Raw genomic sequence first — 14564 nt, 5'->3', positions numbered from 1 at the left:
TTTTTGGAACTTCTTCAATGGTCTTTTTGTGCAAAGGCTGAAAGGAAATTTGAGAGGACAATTATTTAAGTAACTGACAGAATAATAAGTAGCTATGGATGTATACTTCAGGGGAATCTACAAAGAGTCCTAGATGTTAAATTTGTTTGCTGAAACAAAACAATATTTGGGAGAGAAAATGGGAATGTGGTAGAATTCTATTATTGACTCACTCAAGGATTTCTATCCTGTCAGTGAATAAGAAGAATACACTGAGATTTAACAGAGAGTCTGGTATGTGATTAGGATATTGAGAAGAACAGAAATTTTCTCAAAATGTATTATTGTTTCCAATAAGTCCTTTCTTAATACTATTAAATTATTGTGTGCTAATAAAGTTTACTGATGCATACTTCCTCAAAAGAAAGCTGTGTTTTATTGAAACAAGTGTATCTTTTCTCCTATATGTGACATATGATTTTTATTGTCTGGCAGGTTAAGGATGAGCCTCTAAAGAAATCATTTTTATTTTGTTCAGTACTTCCTAAACCTGTAGCATTCTTCTCTGGTTGAAATTGGAGAATAGATTCCATTATCTATTGGAGATATAATTCCATCACAATTGATAACTTTTCAATTAAAATTAACACCCTGGTATTTTGGGGTTGTGGATAAATTGGAAGAAAAAAAGTTTGGAGGAAATGCCAAGTTTTGTTCTGTTTTTTTTTTTTTTTTTTTCCTAGATACTGTAACCTATCTATTCTATTTAAGAATTTCCAAGCACTAGATGACATTTGAGTGTTTATTATATTTTGGTGTTTATTAAATTATTATTTTATAATACTATGCTATTATCCATGATAGGGTCCCTGTAATTTTTAAATGAAAAGTGCCCTCAGATATCATAGAAGTGTTTTCTTAGTCATGAAAAATGTGCTTCATGGCTATGCTAATGAGTTTTGTTTCTCTTGAATTTTTGGAGTTTTTATGAACCTCCAAATATCCTTGCTGTAAATATTTCAATTATATCTCTTCCCCAAAATCACAAAAAATACTTTTATTATTTTTGAAATAATTATATCAAGAGAAACTGATTTTTATTTTTAAAATATTCTGAAACACAGAAGTAAAGAGTAAGTGTAATTTATAACACAATTCTAACTTATTCAGTTCAGTTCATTTCAGTTGCTCAGTTGTGTCCAAGTCTTTGTGACCCCATGGACTGCAGCATGCCAGGCTTCCCTGTCCATCACCAACTCCTGGAGCTTGCCCAAACTCATATCCATTGAGTTGGTGATGCCATCCAATCATCTCATCCTCTGTCGTCCCCTTCTCCTCCTGCCTTCAATCTTTCCCAGCATCAGGGTCTTTTCTAATGAGTCAGTTCTTTGCATCAGATGGTCAACTAAATTATTAGTTTAATCTTATATTTAGAGTTTTATGTACTAAAGTTATTAAAGGAAATCTAAGACACATAGTGATACAGAGATTGCAATTTTATTTGTCCTCTACATGGTGAAAAGAAGGCTTCAATGTACTATAGTAGAATGGTCCTTTTCTTTGCCTGTACTGATGGGGACTGTATCACCGTGCTTAGTATGTATTGAAACTTTGTGCCTGTAATATACAGCCTATATCACAATTTTCTGAGGCCAGAAGTTGAGTTGAGGGAAGAAAATGAAACATAATAATAAAATTACTCAATTTTTCAAGAATTTGACTCATTTATGTGTTTCAAACACTAGATTTCATCTGATATTCATGGCAATTCTGTGAGGTAAATATAAAGATATTATTTCTGATTTAAATCAAAGAAGAAACCATATTTAAACTGACATTTAAGTTTACAAAATTAGAGTCACAGATTCTGGACATATTTTCAATCCTAGATTTCAAATCCTAATTTTTTTCCCATTTTAATCTAGGTATACATGTTTTCTGTTAGTATTTTCCAGTTTCATGTTTTAATACAAAATATTGATTAAGAATCAGGAAAGCTGAGTTGTGACCCTTTTTTTCAAGTTATTTACCCAATCAGGTCTTTCATTTCCCTGGATTGCTCATTCTCTCAAATTAAATCTGAGGCAGCTGAGGAAAGGCAGGACAGTGAATTTAAGTCTGGGCAATGAAATGATAGGGCTTTCCTGGTGGTTCGGTGGTAAAGAATCTGCCTGCCAATGCAGGAGACCTACGTTCGATCCCTGGGTCAGGAAGATCTGCTGCAGAAGGGAATGGCCACCCATTCCAGTATTCCTGCCTGGGAAATCCCATGGACAGAGGAGCCTGGCGGGCTACAGTCCATAGGGTCCCAGAGAGTTGGACATGACTTAGGTACTGAACAACAACAGCAAAAACAAACAAAAGGAAAAGATAAATATTGATAAGAGGCAGGCAAAGAACGTTAATCTTTCCATACTTTGGAAATCATTTTCTGAGGGGAATTTAGTGAAACACAAATTGAAAGACGCTTACCCTAAACTAGAATATATGATTAAAAGTAAATTTAAATAAAGTATTTTACTGATATGCTAACTTCCATTTATTGTCATTGTAGAATCAATGCAAAATTATGTGCAACTGAAGAGAAAAACATCACTTAGGTGATGAAATTTGGAAGCCTTATTCATAGTGTTAGTTTTTCTGAAAAAAACAATTTTCTAAAATTTCTTCAAAGTGATGGAAAAGGTATTCATAAAATTACACTGAATTTAAAAAAAAATTATACTTTAAACTTTTAAAACATGACATTAAAATATTTTTAAAGTAGAAAGTACTATTTCATTTTCATTTTTAATTTCAGTGGCTTGTGAAATGGATCATCCAAGCCATTTGAAACATTTGAGACACATTCATATGAACCAAAAATGACTTTCTCTCCAGCTATCTTTGAAAGAATGAAGACAGGATGACGTCCAGCAGATTGGAAATACACAGTACTGGCTATAAGAGCTAAAAATCCAAACCACATCTGGGAAGGGAACCTCAGGGCTCACAGGAAAGTGACTGTCACAAACTATTTTTCTGAATGCAGTTTTCTTTTATTACTTTTTGGTGAGGAAGAGCATGATTAGTGACAGAGGGAGAGAAAATGTGATGAAAATCTAAACCTTGAAAACAACATGATAACTGCCTTCTATGTCTGAAAAACATTTTCTTGAATTCATTCTGAAATACATGAGATATAGAAATTGCTCAAATATAGCAAGGGTTGTTTTCAAAAAGCAAGTAAATGTGAAAGAAAAAAAATGAGAAACAAGATTTAAAAGTGGGAATTTCTAAGAAATCTGCCTTTATCATTGCATCTTCATGCTTATTATCATGATCACTTCTTGGAAACAAATCCAAATTCAAATCTTTGAATATAATGAAACACTAAATTACGTGACATAATTTTTGTTAAGTATTAAAAGTAACTCATGGGATTTTAATAAGGCATCAATTTGGTCTTTGGTTTTCAGACATTAAAATATTTTTATACCTAAAAAAATGACTATAGAGTTTGGACACATTTATCCATTTAAGAAAAAAATATTGTTCTTAAAAGTATCTCCTTTGCTCTCTTTCAAACTTATCTTTATTACAATGAGTGAATTTATAAAATTAAATGACTCCAACAATTAGGCCCCGAAGTGTATATCACCTATGACTTTTTTTTTACCTTCTTAATATACATTTTTAAAATCTTTTGGAAACAATTACAATAGTCTAATGGTCATCCCTGGTGGCTCAGAAAAATAGTCTAATATTCTTTCTGTAGGTACATGACTCAATGGTCTTTCTTTAAGATATCTCTATAAGAATCCACCTGCAATCCAGGAGACTGCCTGCAATCAGGAGACATGGGTTCAGTCCCTAAGATGGGAAGATCCCCTGGAGAAGGAAATGACAACCGATTCCAGTATTCTTGCCTGGAAAATTCCATGGACAGGGGAACCTCAAGGGCTACAATCCACGGGGTCACAAGAGTTGGACACAACTAAGCGACGAAACCACCAATGGCTAAACTACCACTGAATGGTAGACAGTAATGAAGGATTGAGTTTTTTAACGGAGAAGGCAATGGCACCCCACTCCAGTACTCTTGCCTGGAAAATCCCATGGACAGAGTAGCCTGGTGGGCCACGCAGTCCATGGGGTCGCTAAGAGTCAGACAAGACTCAGCGACTTCACTTTCACTTTTTACTTTCATGCTTTGGAGAAGGAAATGGCATCCCCCTCCAGCGTTCTTGCCTGGAGAATCCCAGAGACAGGGGATTCTGTCTATGGGGTCGCACAGAGTCAGACACGACTGAAGTGACTTAGCAGCAGCAGAGGTTTTTAAAAGAGATGTTTGGCCACAGTAATTTTTCTCTTTAGGAAAACAAAACAAAACAAAAATCAGTGGCATTGATTAAAGCATAAATGACATTGGGTCATCTTAAACCTAAATCTAACTTCTCCTAACATCTTATCTCTGATGCCCTGCATGAGTACTCTATTCCACATGAAATTACATAGCTTTGGACAATCATTTAAGTGGCTCACTCTGCACTGGTATCATTCTCCATGTTCTGTAGAAAACCTCAAGCTTGTACACCACTGACACAGTTTTTATGTGACCCTTCAACCTTTCCTAGCATATATATGAGTCTATTTCAGAACTTTTGCCACTTTTTGCTTTATATTTATTTATATCTTTTTATGTGTAACTCTTAACTCTTGCCTGGCAAATCCCATGGAAGGAGGAGCCTGGTGGGCTACAGTCCATGTGGTCGCTAAGAGTCGGACACAACTGAGTGACTTCACTTTCACTTTTCACTTTCATGCATTGGAGAAGGAAATGGCAACCCACTCCAGTGTTCTTGCCTGGAGAATCCCAGGGACGGGGAGGCCTGGTGGGCTGCTGTCTATGGGGTCGCACAGAGTCGGATATGACTGAAGCAACTTAGCAGCAGCAGCAGCTTAACTCTCAAGCAAGACTCTTATTTCATTGATAACACCTATCACCAAAATACTTTTCATCTTTTACAGTGCCGGAAGTAGTATCTTATGTATAATGCATGTTTAGAAGAGCTTACTCAATAAATCACAATGTTAGATTATATGAATTTCTGCTTGAAATTAAGGCACGTGAAGTGCTACTGAAAAATGGCAATAAATGCTTTAGAATAAGAATTGGATGCACTTTGACGCAAGAAAAATTGTCTTGATAAGATCATTAGGGTGACACTAACTAGCATAGCCATTTATTTATTTCCTAAGGTAATATTGTTGGGTCATAAGACAAAGCCATATGAGGAATCCACTTTTACCTCTAAATGGCACATGCCTTTCTCACAGCATATCATTTCAAGAGTCTTTGAATTCTTATCCCATTCATTTTCACTTTACTTTACTTTAAAGACAAATTATTTTGGTTTGATACCTCTGTAATGTTGAAGATCAAAAATCCTTCATTTCCATAGACTCAGCAAAGTGGATAAATACTCCAATATCCTAAAAGTTTTTTTTTTTTTTTGCATCAATGCCTCAAATAAGAACATTTTTTTTTTCTTATTAAAACAAAAATAACACAAAACAGAAACAAATTCCTCACTACAAGCAGAGGGCAGAAACATCTTTCAACATGTTAAAAACTGTTGCTATTAATGTCTTCATTTTAAAATGCTGCATTTGTAACCTGAAAAAAAAGAGTGGGTTCTGTGTTACTTTTACGTTCAAATGATGGTGAACTACTTTTGACTGTTGGGTTTATAATTTCTAATCTTTTATTTTAAAAAATTACCTTCTGCAGATGATGTAGAAAATAAAAGTTGAAGTGGTTTTGTTTTCTTCAGATAGTATTTAATTTGCCTTTAATCCTAAAGGATAAAAAAGAGAGATAATTTAAATTTGAGTCACATATCTTTCAAGAACAGTTCTGGGATTTGTTCTATTCTTGAAAGTGAAAGCCAAGTATATTAACTGAATGTTACCATACCTTGAAGCTAAGTACAATTTGAGTTTGAAAAATGGGACTCTTGCCTCTTTCCAGAATGATCAGCTTTAGAGTTCTGCTGTGTTGAATAACTAATTAAGCACTGCCCACACTAAAAAGCAGATAAAGGCTTAACCCAAAGTATTTGATCTCATAAATTCACCTCCTCATTGGTATGGGTTGTCTTTTTTATATATAATGTTATTTATTTTAAATAAATAATGTTATTTAAAAAAACAATGTTATTTATGCATGTCTGATGTACCTATAATCATGCTCATTTAATCAGGACACTTTTTGATGGTTGCTGACATGAACAAGTCTACCTGAATTTCTGTGTGTATTACCTGTATGTATATTCAGCTAAACCAAAAGGGAAATGGACTTAAGTATGGATCTAGGTCCACAGTAACAAATAAGATAATGACTAATTATTTATGTAACTTTCAGCATTGCTGAAAATGATTTAGTACATTGCCCTTCTTTGATCCAGACTTGTACACTGTAATACACTAAGAATCTAAGCCAAAGCACTTATTTGTATTTAATTGCCACAGTGTGTGCATTAAATCATTTCTAAAATCTTGGTTTATCAATATTTGATAATTTTTTCTGCTCTATGAAATCACTTCTGTGAATTAGCTTCAATCTTGGCCAGTGCTGAAGCTTAGGCTGAGGCTAGACACACAATAAAAGCCCCCCAAAAATGTTCCTTAACTCCTTGCTGAATTTTCCATATGCTGGGTACTTAAATTTTGTATGCATATCATATTTAAATCATATCAATAGCTAAGTCACTATTTTGAGTAGTCTTTTACTCTATTCTTCATGAAGACATATATGGATGCATATGTGTATGTGATTGTGTGGTTACATGAATGCCATTTCTCAGAATATTTTCCTTCTTATACTTGATAATGGAAAAGTCATAACTTTATACAAAGCTTCATCTTAGGATAGTTTCTTCTTCAGTTTCCACTTTGAATCTGTATATGTACATAGTTATCATAGAAATAATTTAAAGTGATCAGTCTTTGGTAAATCCTGCAAGACCTATGTTTGCACAAAGGTAATTTGGAATTTATAGATTTTAATAAGAAAGACATTGAATAAAAAATAATAACGGTTTGTATTTCCTCTAACTTAGCAGCCACCACATTGTATAAGGTCTGTCTGTAGAAAAATTTTTTTTTGGAAATAAGTAAATTGATTTCAAAGTTATATTTTAACTAGATCTATAAATATCACAGAGAAGGCAATGGCACCCCACTCCAGTACTCTTGCCTGGAAAATCCCATGGACTAAGGAGCCTGGTAGGCTGCAGTCCATGGGGTCGCTAAGAGTCCGACACAACTGAGCAACTTCACTTTCACTTTTCACTTTCATGCATTGGAGAAGGAAATGGCAACCCACTCCAGTATTCTTGCCTGGAGAATCCCAGGGACGGGGGAGCCTGGTGGGCTGCCATCTATGGGGTTGCACAGAGTCGGACACAACTGAAGCGACTTAGCAGCAGCAGCAGCATAAATATCAATCAAGGCTGAAACACATTAGTGATTCCATGGTGGAATCCATAAGGAATCACATAGTCTATAACTGATTATCTGAGCCTAGAGAGGGCTCAAAGTATGTTCAAACTCTTTGCTCACTAAACTACTTGAGAATTATCTTTAAACACTGATAAGTTTAAATTTTTAAAACAAAGTGTTGAGTGTGGTGGCTCAGATGGTAAAGAATTTACCTACAATGCAGGAGACCTTGGTTCAGTTCCTTAGTTGGGAAGATCCCCTGGAAAAGGGAATGGCTACCCACTCCAATATCCTTGCCTGGAGAATGCCATGGACAGAGGATCCTGGAGGGCTGCAATCCATGGGGTCACAAGGAGTCAGACACAACTGAGTCCTAAATGACTCAGTTCATTGGCCGAACATTTTTAAATAATTTAGCCACTTCATTCAAAGAAGCACCTCATTGAAGAAGACTCTGATGTTGGGAAAGATGGAAGGCAAAAGGAGAAAAGGGCAGTAGAGGATAAGATGATTATCATCAACAACTCAATGGACATGAATTTGAGCAAACTCCAGGAGATAGTGAAGGACAGGGAAGCCTCGTGTGCTGCAGTGCATAGGGTGGCAAAGAGTTGAACATGACTTAGCAACTGAACACCAACACTTGTTTTTCAAACTCAGAGTAGCACAGTAAAAAATATGAGACCCAATCCATACTTATAATAGTTATATAATTGCCTCATTTTAGAATGTATATAAAAATAATATATGGAATGCTTTCCTTAACAAAATTCTGAAATAAATCAACATCAGAACATATTATTTCAATACTACAGAAGCTCATTTTTGCCTCTATATGAGATTTAATATCAGGGGCTGAGAAGCAATCCATTATCATTATAATGTGTGATTAAAAATGGATGAACCTAGGTGTTTTTCCACAAAATCAGAGGAATACTTCCAATACAACCATGTAGAGGACCTTAACTTTTAAGTTTGAATAGTTTGCCTTATACACACATTCTCATCTTTCAAGCCTTTGAAAGATTCATCTGGTAAAGCTTCCAGATGAATATTAAAAAAAGAAAAAACAAAAAAACTGTGAATAGTTTATCAAAATTATAAATCCAAAGGCCTACTTGACTTCCCAAATCTGGTTTCCCTGGTCCTCTTTGCATAGCAGTCCAAACACCAGTATCCACAGTCGTTCTTCAAAGGTGTATCCTTCTGTCAGGGTGAGTATAGTCCAGCATTCACGTAACCAGTATGGATCTCCAGAGCTTGTTCCCCAAAGCCCCTGAGTGTCTCTTTTGATTTAACTTTATACTGGAATGTATACCACTATGAGATTAAAAAATGATCAAGCAGCATCGGGAAACCTAAAATGTTGTAAAACACATAAATTACATTTTATTCCTCAGGCTTCAAACACAAATTGAGAAATACTCAAATTAAATTTATTTACTTCCCATACCTCAAAACTGAAAAATAATAATAGCACAAGGCAGTTGCCAACAGAGGCAAAATTCAAAATTTTGCAATTGAGTAGAATCAGACAGAAAATGTCCTATAACTTTTGAGGACTCTCAACTATAATGACCTAAAGAGAAAAGGAAAACTTGCCCTTGGAATAAATTTTAATTTGAGGACTTCAAAATTCCAATTAATCTGAAACACATAGATATATTCAATTTTGCAGAATAGGCTCACTATGTTATGAATTTTTATTTCACAACCAATATCAACAGTAGTAAATTGTTATCTAAGCAATTTAGGGGGGAAAAACCAATAAATTCTGAAAAAAAGATCAGATTATTTGGGGAAAATATCAAAAGAATTAAACTTTTATATATTCTGTTAACAATTGCTTCACTGTTAAAAGTTTCATTAAATACTCCTAAGACAATGTATTATTTCATTTACAAAGTATGTAACTATGTAATTATGAACCAATGGAATTAGACACTAGTCTGCGAGCCTTTACATAACAAACTACTTTGCAATTGGGAAAACATTTTTATAAATGCTTATTGATCTTCATATAAACTGTGAGATAGGCAGGAAAGTCTTTACCATCTCTATTTTCTAGTTTGGGACCCTAAAATTCAGTGACATTAGGAGACATGTCTGAGAATAATGTGTGAACCTCCAATTTTTTGCTACTAGACCTACATATTTTTTGTAAGTCCCAAACATAAAAGGCTAATCAGACAGTGAGATAGAGGGGAAGTCTGAGCCTCTGTGAGGAATAAAGGCAAGTCAACCAAAATCTATGAAGTTTATGTAAATTAGAGGATAATCTTTTCAGACTACATAGTTATCATGTAAGGTACACTTTTTTTTTTTTAATGACTGCCATGTTTAAGCAAATTACACAAGTATAAACCAATTATCAAATTTTTGACAACCAGTTTGAGGTACAAGAATGATCAGAATTGTTGATGTAAATGTCCTAAAACAAATGGAAAAGAAAAAGAATAGAGTTCCTCAATGTTTTATACAGGATAAGGTTTGCAGTTTGCTTTTTTTTTTTTTTAATAAAATCTTTCCCTGACATATCAGATGGTCTGAGTATATCTTAAAACATTCATTCTATCCATTTAAAAAAGGGGGTTCTCCTGTTAAAGGGGCACAGGCAGGACAGAGACCACAGTCTCCATGATTCAGAGCAGTGCACAACTGGTGCACAGAAGTTGCATACATCATAGTGCAAGCAGCAAATCCCCATGCTCCATCAATTCCATATGGAGAAAAGAAGTGGGGAGGGCAAAGGAAAATGGTACATACGAGTCCATGATGGAGTGGCCTGGTAGGCTGGAAATACCTCCTGTCATTTCAAGATGAGGCTAATGAGCTGTGTCATAATAGGGTGTGGATCTCAAGTCCACCCAAAAAGGTGGAAAAAGGTCATGATTACCTTCACCACCACATGATTATCAGTGTACCACCCCTAGAAATCAGAGTCACAAGTGATTTGGAAACTTTTTGTTTAGTTTTGCTTTTTGAAAAGAAATCACAAGATATTGAAACAAATATCATTGTTTGGCTTAATTCAGGTATTCTTCATTAAACAGTACACAGACTTTATTGAGCGATTGAAAATATACACAAGGAACAATAGCTTTTTCTCTGATTTTTTCTTTTTTTTAATTTGACTTTCTTCCCTTTAAATAACCCAGTTTTCAATCATGAAAAGGGCACTTGTTTCTACAGTAGCTGTGCTCTGCTTGTTCAGTTCCAAGTACTGTTTCCAAGCTTCTTCCTTGCCATTGCTGAGGTTACATCTCCATTTGCTCAGTAAGCAAATTCTAGAAGGTTGCAAGGATTGACCCCCTAAGTTGTTCTTTCAGATTCTATTTCTCCATAGAGTTCAGCTAATGTTTTAAACTCGGGCCCCCAGTCTCCAAGGTACTGATAATCCTGGTCTGACTGAGTAGTTGCTGAATCCAGGGAGCTGATGGATCCAGCTTCTGATCTCTGACCCTCGTAGGCGTAAGTCTGCAGAGAGTCATAAGGAGGGACGCTGGGGTCTAGATCAGCTTCCGCTAGTCTTTGCTTAATAAATTCCTGAACATCTATACTTTCCAGGGTGGACAATGTCTGGTGCCTGGGGGTAAGTTTCACTTCCGGTCTGATATCTCTGCGGTACTTTAGCTCCTCAGCAGCAGATGGATTCCTCAAGGCGGTGATGTCAAAGGCCTCCGTGTCTTCCTCGCCGCCCCCCTCATCATCGTAGGTGACCACATTCTCCCGCACATCCTCCTCTGAAATGATCAGGGGCTCTTTTTTGCTGCGTCTCAGGGTGATGAAGAGTACAACAATCGCTAAGCAAAAACAGAAAGAGGATGAAGAGTTAGAAAAAAGAACATTTTTGGAGATTGGACATCAGCAATTTCCAACTATTCTCATCAGCTTTGTTTCATTTGGGCTTACACTGTGATCTCTGCACTCTCTAAATACCACCGCAAGAATTTTTAATAGTCCGAAGAATGTAGAAAATGATTGTCCCTACAAAACAATGGGAATAGTTGATCTGGTGAACCCCATGATATTCTCATTTGCCAGGCTATGCTTTCAGGATTCCTGACTTGTGATTGTCTAACCACTCATTGTTTACACTGAGGGGAATAGATGATGGAAAAGCAATATGAAATTCTGACTGGTAAAATAATTGTGTGTGGAGGGGTCAATCTATAGATATTAATTCATCTAAAGATGCATACACTAAAAGCAGGGTATTTTAAGTTTTTGTAAAACAGGAAGAAGGAGCCCCTATCTTTAACCCTTTTTGATTCTGGGTAGGAATAAAAGCAGGGATATTTTACATGGTTCATCTCTTTTGTCCATTATCCTTTAGAATGATGTTATCAGGCTGTAATTATTGCATTTAACTATCAGATTTCAAAATATGTTATTTATTTTTATGTTCATGAAGAAATATTTCCATTTACACAATGTTCTTTACATAAAACTTTTATTTAATGCTCAAAATAGAGCTGGGATATCCTCACTTTTAAATTGAAAAAACTGAGACTCAGGAAAAATTACATGAGTAAATACTGTATAAGTTTAGGTCATACAAATGGTGGGTGGAAAAGCTGGGGCTCTAGTTTATTACTTTTCACATTAAAGGTGATGATATTTCCATTGCCATATTCAACTTTAGTATTTTAAAAATATAGAACATGAAAAAGTACATAGAACTGAGTGTCCTGTTGGATGTGTGTCTTAGGGAAATTTTTCCAAATACAGTGAATAGTTTCTTATTACCAGTAATGTAGCCACTGGGTAAATTGATATAAATTTATCCTGGGTATTTTACTTTGGTTGTTCTTTCATTACTTTCAAATTATTCAGTTGGATGGTATTAAACCATTACTAAACAGAATTATCTCATTTTACTTTTTGTCATTAGGCCCAAGGTCTTTTACTTCATCTCTACAGACTGTGTTCTTCTTGGTTAGCTGATACTCTACATTTTATTATAACAAGTATTAGGTTCACTCTTATTTTAAATATCACAATATGATAATCAGAGAAGTAAATTCAAATGGAATGTAGGATAACTAGATTTAATGAATAATTCAGGACACCCAACTAAATGTGAATTTGAGATGGTAACAACAACAAAAATATACTATATGTATAACATGAGATGAAACAGCAAAAATACATGTATAATGTATGTATATGTGTACACATAAACAACATATATTATATAGTGTGTGTACATATATACATACATACATATATATATAATTATGTCCAAAGCAATATGGATATATTTTATGGAAACATTAAAAAAATATATATATAATATAGATTTATCTCACTATTATGCATGGGGCATATTTTTGCTTATAATTTAAGTATGAAAGTTAAAGTGTTAGGCACTCAATTATTTCTGACTGTTTGTCACCCCTATGGACTGTAGCCTGTCAGGCTCCTCTGTCCATGGGATTCTACAGGCAAGAATATTGGAGTGGGTTGCCATTCCCTTCTCCAGGGAATCTTTCTGCCCCAGGGATCAAATCTGGGTCTCCTGCATTGCAGGCAGATTCTTTACTGTCTGAAAAATCAGGGAATATATACATATATATATATATATATATATATCAATACAATACAACTATATATATATATACTTATATATATATATACATGTACGTATGCATACATATATGTGTATATGCATAGCATAAGTATGTCTTGTTTAATATATCTGAAGGTGTGTAAGTGCATACATATACATACATGCATAAACACCTACAGATCTATAATTTTATACAAATTTCACACTTCTTTGCTGTATTTTGTCTATTTATCTATTTATTTATATATGTATATTATATTTTACTTGGAAATCCTGATTATATGTAAGCTTAAATAAATGATCATAAAGCAAACACCGGGTTAGCTATCCTCTGATAAAGAACATACCTGATACCCTAGAAACAACCTTTCTATACCTCCCTTCCCCTCTAAAAAGTAACTTCTATTCTTCATTTTTTATTATTTCCTTGCTTGTCTTCATATAGTTTACCCCCTTTTTATGATAGCCCTAAACTAGATAAGTGTTGCTGAATTTGAACTATATATCATAGTGTGTACATGCTTTGAAGTCTTGAAAATATGGAGAGGAAAAAGAATAGGCATTCAAGCCAGAAGTGGATAGGATAATTACGAGAGAGAGGTCTACCATATGTGGAAAGAGAGGGTCACAATACTGGGAGGAGTCTAAATTTGAGGCAGGTGGAAGACTGTGGGAATGAAGAAAAAACAAAAAAGACAAAACATCTTTACAGAGAGTTAAGGAATCATCTGGAAATGTAAGGAGTAAAAGGATACTGACTGGGTAATGTGAAAATGCAATGGGGAAATTAGAGTTGACATGGTAAAGCTTTGATCACTGTGTTTGGAAGGGAGTGATCACAGAAAAGGCTGGAAATGAAATGCTGATTCTACATATGACCCCGCTTCATAAATGCTCTGTTACAGAGTACAATACTTTTCTATTCACATGACTTACTCTTTTTGCTGAATGCCGTCAGTATTTGATATCTCACTATTTATTTTAGTGTAAATTCAGCGTATAGCCTTTAAATTCAGTAGCCCAAGCAGAATCCTCAAGTAACATACTTCATTCTATCCAGAGGTTTATATTTATTATCCACCATATATTTCTGCTCATCATTATGGTTAAGTGAGGAGGCTGTTCTAGATTAAAATATCTACTGATAGTTCTACACACTGCCTAATTTATTATAATAAAATTTCTTAGTGTTTTCAATAAATTAAGCTATTTTTCCTTATGTTCAAATGGCTGATGATGGATGTCAAGGGACTTTATGTGATGTATAACAGGGAGAATGTGATCAATACTATTACTAAAGTATGGAAGTAATATACATCCCTTACTAATACTAGTATTCTATTTGCCTAATGTAACATATTTGATAATGCTGGATTTATTGTTATGATAGCTTCTGCTGCTGCTGCTGCTGCTAAGTCGCTTCAGTCGTGTCCGTCTCTGTGCGACCCCAGAGACAGCAGCCCACCAGGCTCCACTGTCCCTGGGATTCTCCAGGCAAGAATGCTGGAGTAGGTTTGCCATTACCTTC

General features: G+C 34.9%; 1 protein-coding gene across 2 annotated transcripts in view; it reads right to left on the bottom strand.

Annotated features, from left to right (window-relative positions):
- Positions 1-10565: 10565 nt before the first annotated feature.
- Positions 10566-14564, bottom strand: part of CDH18 (cadherin 18) — a 413479-nt gene continuing 409480 nt past the window's right edge. For both annotated transcript variants that reach the window (XM_005899707.2, XM_070357847.1), the window contains one exon: positions 10566-11267. In XM_005899707.2, the coding sequence (XP_005899769.1) occupies positions 10777-11267 (491 nt within the window). In that variant the 3' untranslated portion in view covers positions 10566-10776. The remainder of the gene's footprint in view (positions 11268-14564) is intronic.

Source organism: Bos mutus, chromosome 20, assembly GCF_027580195.1.
Source record: "Bos mutus isolate GX-2022 chromosome 20, NWIPB_WYAK_1.1, whole genome shotgun sequence".
NCBI classification, from domain to species: domain Eukaryota; kingdom Metazoa; phylum Chordata; class Mammalia; order Artiodactyla; family Bovidae; genus Bos; species Bos mutus.
Note: the sequence above shows the minus strand (reverse complement) of the source record. Positions and strands in the feature narration are given on the sequence as shown.